The 7348-nt window shown below is 40.2% G+C and overlaps 2 protein-coding genes across 2 annotated transcripts; both read right to left on the bottom strand.

The window, feature by feature from the left end:
• Positions 1-2900: 2900 nt before the first annotated feature.
• On the bottom strand, positions 2901-5261 carry LOC121970727 (putative receptor-like protein kinase At4g00960). The gene is made up of 7 exons (XM_042521619.1): positions 4730-5261; positions 4484-4591; positions 4248-4411; positions 3971-4181; positions 3651-3888; positions 3404-3554; positions 2901-3331 (listed from the first exon to the last, which is right to left on the bottom strand). Exons 1-7 carry the CDS (start codon positions 5250-5252, stop codon positions 3011-3013), a joined length of 1716 nt encoding a protein of 571 aa, XP_042377553.1. The 5' UTR covers positions 5253-5261; the 3' UTR covers positions 2901-3010.
• Positions 5256-6172, bottom strand: LOC121972671 (cysteine-rich repeat secretory protein 38-like; the record flags this gene model as incomplete). Its single annotated transcript, XM_042524319.1, has 1 exon — positions 5256-6172. A coding segment is annotated over exon 1 (885 nt), but the record flags the coding sequence as incomplete, so codon positions are not given.
• Positions 6173-7348: the final 1176 nt, after the last annotated feature.

Genomic DNA, 7348 nt, shown 5'->3' with positions numbered 1-7348 from the left:
TTATGCGGCATAGATCGTTGTGGTGCTATAAAAATAGATGGCGTAGATGGTGCAACAATTCTCTTATCAACCTAAGACTTAAGACAAATCTCCTCAACTAGCAATTCATGTACTACTGAATTAACGGAAGGGAGAGGACTACGACATAAAATTGTTCCATGCAATCCTTTAAATTCATCATGAAGAGCCATCAAGAATTAGACCAGATGTTGTTCTTCTCTACGAGTAACATAAGGTGGGAATGCTCTTAATTCTAAGGATTCTGTGAGTGCTAACTGGTCCCATAGTTCCAACATGGTAGAATAAAAATCTTGGATGCCCATATCTTGTTGCCAAAGTATGCAGATATCTGCTTTCAATTGATATTATTTGGCAAAGTTAGACTGCATGTATAATCTTTCTAGATGATCCTAAACCTCTTTGACTGTCTCGTACTTGGCCAACTGAGCACCAATGAAGTGTAAAACAAAATTATTGATCCACGTAATAATCTTCACATTATCGGTCTCCCAAACATCCAACGACTTTACATAATTATCAGCATTGATATTTGTAGGTTGAACTCGCACACCTGAAACATATCCCCACATAGATTTTCCTCGCAAAATTTTTTTCATGACATATTTCCAATATAAATAATTTTTTCCATCAAGTCGAACACTGATTGATTGAAGCGAATCTTCTGTGCGATTACTCATGATGATTGAATGAATTGTGTTCATGAATAACTGAAGACCCAATAAAATCAAGTATTATAAAAACAAAAGAAACTCAATCAAAATTGTATGATTCTTCAACAAAAACTGTGAATCTGCGAAAATTATGGATCGAATTAACAATTCTTCAACAAATTATCAAAAAACATAAAGATGAAGGCTCTGATACCATATAGAAATTGATGCCAAATAAAAAGTAGCCATCTTGATTTAATGAATTCCAAAAGTAATTAAGAAATAAAGAGTACAATGTCTTATATAGTTAATTACAAGAAAAACCTAAACTCTAAATTGAAAAAGTAAAAGATTAAATTACCCTTAAGGCTATAAACAAATAATTCTAATAAAATTATATAATCTAACACTATGTTACCTTTAGAACATATCAGTCCGAGTGTCCTAGGTAACCCTTAAGGTATATCATGTCCGGGCAAGTCATTTACTCAAGCAGATCTTTCCCGAGCATATCAATGGTCATTTATTTTCATTTTCTTCTATTTTTGATGGCCTTTAAAGTTAGAATTCCTTATTAGGTCAAATCTTAATGATCTTGTAAGTCTTATTTGTTGGATCACATTTTTCTTTTTTAAAATTTAAATCAGAGTAAAATTACAGCGGAAAGATTAAAGAAAAATAACACACAAGGAAAACTCAGTTAGTTTTACTTAGTTCGGAACATTCGACAACTCCTACTCCAAGACTTAGGTCACGTGGACATATCGATGAGTAATCCACTAAAGTGCCTCTTTTGGAACCGCCGAAAGAGGGGATCAAGTACAAAGAAAGTCGGAACAAGTGCAACACATTACACTTGCCCTTTTGCAATAACTAAGTACAAAAATTAATGTTACCAAACACCTTTACGGAGACAGTCTGCTTGAGCTCGATGTTTAGGCGGCTTCTTAGCAGTAGACAGGCGTAGCAACGTCAAGGCAGAGTTGCAGCAGGAAGCTGGAGCAGTCGAAACCTCAATCGGACGCGTAGAAGGTTGTATATGAGTTGTGTATTGAAGCTTGGTCGAGATGCCTTTATAAAGGGTGTGGAAGGCACCTTCCATAGTCTTGAAGGCGCCTTCCATGAACAGTGCGAAGGTGCCTTCTATTGCTTGAAGGAGCCTTGGGCACTACTCACCCGAGATCTTTTGTGCTCATTTTGCCCTGCAAAAAGTATTAGTCCAATAACATGCAAGACAAGTGTTAGCACAATAATAATGAGTAGTAATTAGACTCTGTCTCTAGTCAAAACCTCAGTTTAGGGATCCAAAATGGACATAAATTGGACCGACGTCTACTGTCCCTCAACCGAGGTGCGTCCTTATTAAGTTACTTTCCTCCAGTGACTTACCTTCACTTACCAACTTGTAGTCGGTTAACTAGCCTCTTGACCCACCAGGTCTTCATGCAAGTTGTCAAGTCCGACCCAACTAGACTTCTGCCAACTGTCAGGCCTCGCGGACTCAGCTAGACTTCCTGCTAGATATTAGGTCAGCCCTTTGACCTATTTGATTTTCATACCAACTATCGGGTCCCACAGATCTAGCTGGATTTCAACTTGGTGGTACGTCGTCCAGACCCGTCATCTCCTTTACACTTGATAAAATAATTAGATCAAAAAGATATCTAATTTAATTCACTTGTCATTCATTAAAATTTGAGTTAGACCTCTATAAATTGTACTAACATTATTTTCAACCATGCTCCGACTTTAATTGAAGATGGGAAAAAAAACAATGAACTTTACCCCTTTGCAAGCACGCATGTTTAGTATGCATGTATAAGCAATAAAACATTCATGTATTCAAGTTAACCAAATTGATGATCCTTAAAATATAATACCGGTGCACTAATAATTTAGCGTAATATATATCTTTTATCGTATGTGCTTACTCTATACAAATGTATAAGATTGGTGCTGCTATGTCTACTAAACTAATTGGTACATCTTAGACTTAGAATCTAGAATGATACATCTATTTAGTCGGTGAACTTCCTAAATGAAAATTACCATCTTCACCCAAGTTTTATCCCAAGTCTACTCCCATTATTCCATTTAATTGAATGCATTCAAGATGGTTTGCAACATAGGATATAAATTTTGTGAAGGGCACTAAGATCAATTTAGCTTCCTCTATTCCATATAATCAAAACTATTCAAGATTATCAATCATTTGTAAGATAAAAAAAATACACAAGCTTATGCCTTTGCTCAAGGAACAAGATACACTTTACATAAATTTTCTTCTTGAACGAAATTCATAAAGCATACATTGCCTAACCAACCTTTCTTTCAGTTTGTTATCTAGGAACAGCATACGAGTCGGTAACCTCGTTGATAGACATAAGTGTCGTTGGATTCATCGTGCTAGAAAAAGGCAACTCAGATTCAAACTGCCTTCTATTCATAAAGTTTGGAGGTGGTACAGGTCTAGGAAGCGCGATATGATCACTTCGTAACATAAGAACAACTTCGGACATAGTAGGTCTTCCCTCCATTGTTTCTTGAACACATAGTAGAGCTATTTGGATACATTTCACTGCCTCATCAGCCCCATATTGTTTCTCAAGCAGCGAATCGATGAACTCCAATGCCTTCCCATCATTCCATAGGTTCCATGCCTGTTAAAATTAAAATCTTAGTGGATGCTCGACTGTTTGAGAATTAGTAATGGAAGAATATAATTAACTTACATGTGTAAGTAGGTTATGGCCATGTTTCTCTGCGTATGCTCGACCGTTCCTTTCCCCGCTTATAATTTCCAAGAGAAGGACTCCATAGCTGAACACATCCGACTTTACTGAGAAGAATCCACTCATGGCATATTCGGGAGCCATATATCCGCTATGTTTATATCAAAAGATCATGCTTAACGTATCGAACTAATACTAATGATGATTCTTAAGAAATCGATAGTAGATAGGGGATAGGCTAGCTTACTAAGTTCCAACAATCCGACTTGTGTCTACATCACTATCCTCTGTGCTATAAACCTTCGCCATGCCAAAGTCTGATATCTTCGGGTTCATGTCTTTGTCCAGCAAGATGTTGCTCGCTTTAAGATCCCTATGGATGACCTTGAGGAGTGAGTCTTCATGGAGATAGAGAAGGCCTTTGGCGATTCCTGAGATTATGAGAAACCTTCTCTCCCAACTCAATTGTGCGCGCTGGTTTGGATCTATATAGGAAGCGTAGCCTTAGAAGTTTAGAGTTCACATACTTTGAAAGAAAATGGGAGGGAAAAAGGAAGTGGAACTAACCAAATAGAAAGACATCAAGACTTTTATTGGGGAGGAATTCATAGATTAGTAACTTCTCTTGCCCTTCAGCACAACATCCCAACATCCTCACAAGATTCTTGTGCTGAAGCTTTGCTATAAGCTTCACCTCATTCTTGAACTCAGAAGAACCTTGATTCGATTTTTGAGATAGCCTTTTCACTGCTATCTCTTTTCCATCGACTAGTACTCCCTGAAACATGACATGAATTTAGTCATTGCTTCACTCGAAATGAACAATCGAAAAGAAGATGAGTACCCTGTAAACGGCTCCAAATCCACCTTCTCCGAGCTTGTTTTCATCGGAGAAGTTATTCGTAGCGGCTTGTATGACATCCAGATCCATGAGGGTTAGGTCTTTGTCTTGCAGCCTCTTGAGAGAGTTTAGTTTAGAATTTTCACTTTCCTGAAAGCTTTTTTTTCCTGAAAACAAAGTCAAGTTGTCTTCAGATTGAATGATATATTCAGCAAATCATCAAACTAATTGGGGTTTACCTCTTCTTCTCCTCAAAATCAACAAAAGCAAGAGAACAACTCCAAATAGCACAGCTCCCACAATTGGAAGAACAATGGCAATGACTTTACCTCTTGATGATTTCCCTCCTGTCAAAAAAAGATCACTATTTATAGACTTTTTTGAAATCAATTCAGCAAGAGAAAGGAATTTCTATTTCCTCTCGAATCTGAATAGTTCATGTGATGCAGACTTTCTGATAAGATCATCAACTGAGTAAGAGATACCTTGCGTGGTCCAAGCGGATGGATCGTTGAAGAAGCGGAATTGTTCGTAGCGGACGGTGCAGCTGCCGGTCAAGTACTGCCAACCGCCGCTCTGCGCCCCGCACGACGCCGTCATCCTCCCGATCCCGCCACCCAAGCAAATCTGGCATATGTTGGCCGTCAAATCCCGCGTGCACTGCGCCAGCACGTAGCTCCTCGCCGTCGTGTTCACCACCACCTCGCCGGCGGCGTACATCGACGGGCTGCCCCACGCGGCCTGCGCGATGCTCCGCGCTCCCGCCTCTGTCGCATTACCGAACTCCGCGGTCACCGGCGCCGCGCCGCCGCAGAAGGTGTGCTCGTCGGCGTCTAGCTCACCGAAGAAGCGCTGCTGCGAGTACTTCAAGAAGCACTGGCCGTACCACATGTACCCCTCCGTCTTGTTGGGGCACTCCTCCGCAATGGCTCGCCCCGCTGTTGCGAGGCATGATGCGCACTCGTCGCTCGTGGCGACGTCCCCGGCGCAGAACCCGAGGCCGTACATCCTATTGCCGTCGTCTCCGGCGGAAGCGTTGTAGAAGCCCGTCGCCGGAGCTTGAGCACTCAGGTCGTCAAAGAGGCCTCTTAAATTGGCCGTCCTAGCGCTGAGGCTGTTGGATTGGATGTCGAGGTTCGAGCACTGGCTCCGGATGATGTACGTGCTCAAGTTGTTGGGGTAATTGCCGAAGAACGGAGTGGGCTCGTACCTTATCCAGCAGCTCGGGGAGAGATACCTCCACCCTTTACTCTGGATGCAACAGTTCTCGATGGCCACTAGACTCGCCGTCAAGCACCTCCGGCAGCCGTCGGGGCTCAGGTCTGCCGTGCACTGAGCCAGGGCGAACAGGGGATACATGTCCGACACGTTGGTGGCGAACATGACTGGCCGTCGCAGGGGCGCCGCCTGCACCAAATCGGACACTACGTTGAACGCCACCCGCGAACTGGTTACCTCCAAGGGGTTGGTCATGTTGAATCCGTCAGCATCGACGAGGCCGAAGTAGTTTGCGTCGGAGTAGCGGAGGTGGCACTGGTCGTAGTAGACGATCGCTTGGCGAACTCCTGGGCAGCTTTGGTTGGCGCCGGCGACGGCCGTCTGGAGGCAGCTCTGGCAGTTGGAGCCGGAGAGGTCGCCTTGGCACATGTATAAGCCGTAGACGGTGTCGCTACCGGCACCGGCGGTTGCGTTGGCGGAGTTAGAGGTGGAAGAAAGAGAATTGAGGGAGGACAAAAGTTCGCTTAGGCTTCTTCCAAAGCTGCTACTCGAGTTGTAGGCCTCGCCGCCGCAGGTTGCTCTGAAAGGGTCTGCTGCCATGGCAGCTGTGGGAGCTTGAAAAAGGAGCAGGAAGGGGATCAGGCAGAGGAGGACGATCAAGTCTCTGCTTCTCCACATCTTGAACCAGAAACAGAGCAGAGAACGTGAAGTTGCGTATGCAATCGATCTGCTTCAACGTATTTGAACAAATTGGGGAAGCACAATGATCTATCAGTTTTCCAATTCCACGTTTGACTTCTAATTCTCCACATGACGTGGTTTGACGATTGACAGTGATTTCTTTGATAAGTCCAAGTCCAGATTGACTGTGATTTTCAGCCTGTTCACACTTGGATTAATAAGGAACAATAAGATTTAGGGAAAAATCTCTTTAACCCCTATATTTTCTATCAAATAACATTTTACCCCTTATTTAAAAATAATATTTAACCCAACCAAGGTTAAATATGAAAAAAATATAAAAAATAATTTTGTCTTGTATTTTTGATTTTTTTTAATAACATGAAGAAGGAAAAAATATATTAAATTTATTGATAATTTACATTCACTTTGATTTCCTTTGTTGATATATTTAAATTAATTTTAGACAATTCAATGTCCTAATTGATATTTTCAGCACGTGTATGACTACTGATTTACTAATTAAAATCACTGTATGTAACCTCCAACAAAATATAAAGATTAATACTTAATTATATGAATAAAATAAAATTAAGTAGCTTAAGAGGGTGTTTGGTTAAACTTATTAAAAACAACTTATAAGTTTGTACAATTTATAAGTTATTTTAGGAGCTTATAAGTTATTAGGTCTTATTTTAAAAATAAGTTGTTAAAGTGTTTGGGTGAACTTACTACAATCAACTTAAAGGTATTGATGCGTTTGGTATTATAAGATCTTTTTATTAATAAAATTATCAAAAAGGGTGTAATACTATTAATAGAGGATTTTGGACTTTTTATTAATAGAGGATTTTGGGTGAATTTTTACACTGGGGGAGAGAAAATTGGAAAGAGGCGTTGGCAGAGAAGATGACACGGCGTTGAAAGAGAAGTCGACAGAGATAGAAAGATATTAGGTTTATAAAAAGTTATGGAGGATAAGATGAGGATTTATGAAATTATATAAGGATATTTTAGAGAAGAAAATTATTAAAATAATTTTTTTTAAAAAAAAGTAGAGTCTTCCATCCTTTTTTAAAAACAGCTTATAAACTCCAAAACAGCTTATTTTGACAGCTTATAAGCTATTTGAAAAAAAAATTTACCAAACAAATTTAAAGAGCTTATAAGCTCCAAAATAGCTTATAAGCTATTTTAGAGAGTTT

Source organism: Zingiber officinale, chromosome 4A (assembly GCF_018446385.1).
Source record: "Zingiber officinale cultivar Zhangliang chromosome 4A, Zo_v1.1, whole genome shotgun sequence".
NCBI lineage: Eukaryota > Viridiplantae > Streptophyta > Magnoliopsida > Zingiberales > Zingiberaceae > Zingiber > Zingiber officinale.
This window is presented reverse-complemented; position numbering and strand designations above follow the sequence as displayed.

Excerpts from the sequence above, each read along its gene's own strand:
- LOC121970727 (XM_042521619.1), bottom strand. The coding sequence starts at position 5,252 with ATGTACGGCCTCGGGTTCTGCGCCGGGGACGTCGCCACGAGCGACGAG. Across the intron at positions 4,592-4,729 it reads ATCCGCTTGGACCACGCAAG|GAGGGAAATCATCAAGAGGT; the intron begins GTATCTCTTACT and ends TTTTTTTGACAG. Across the intron at positions 4,412-4,483 it reads GATTTTGAGGAGAAGAAGAG|GAAAAAAAAGCTTTCAGGAA; the intron begins GTAAACCCCAAT and ends CTTTGTTTTCAG.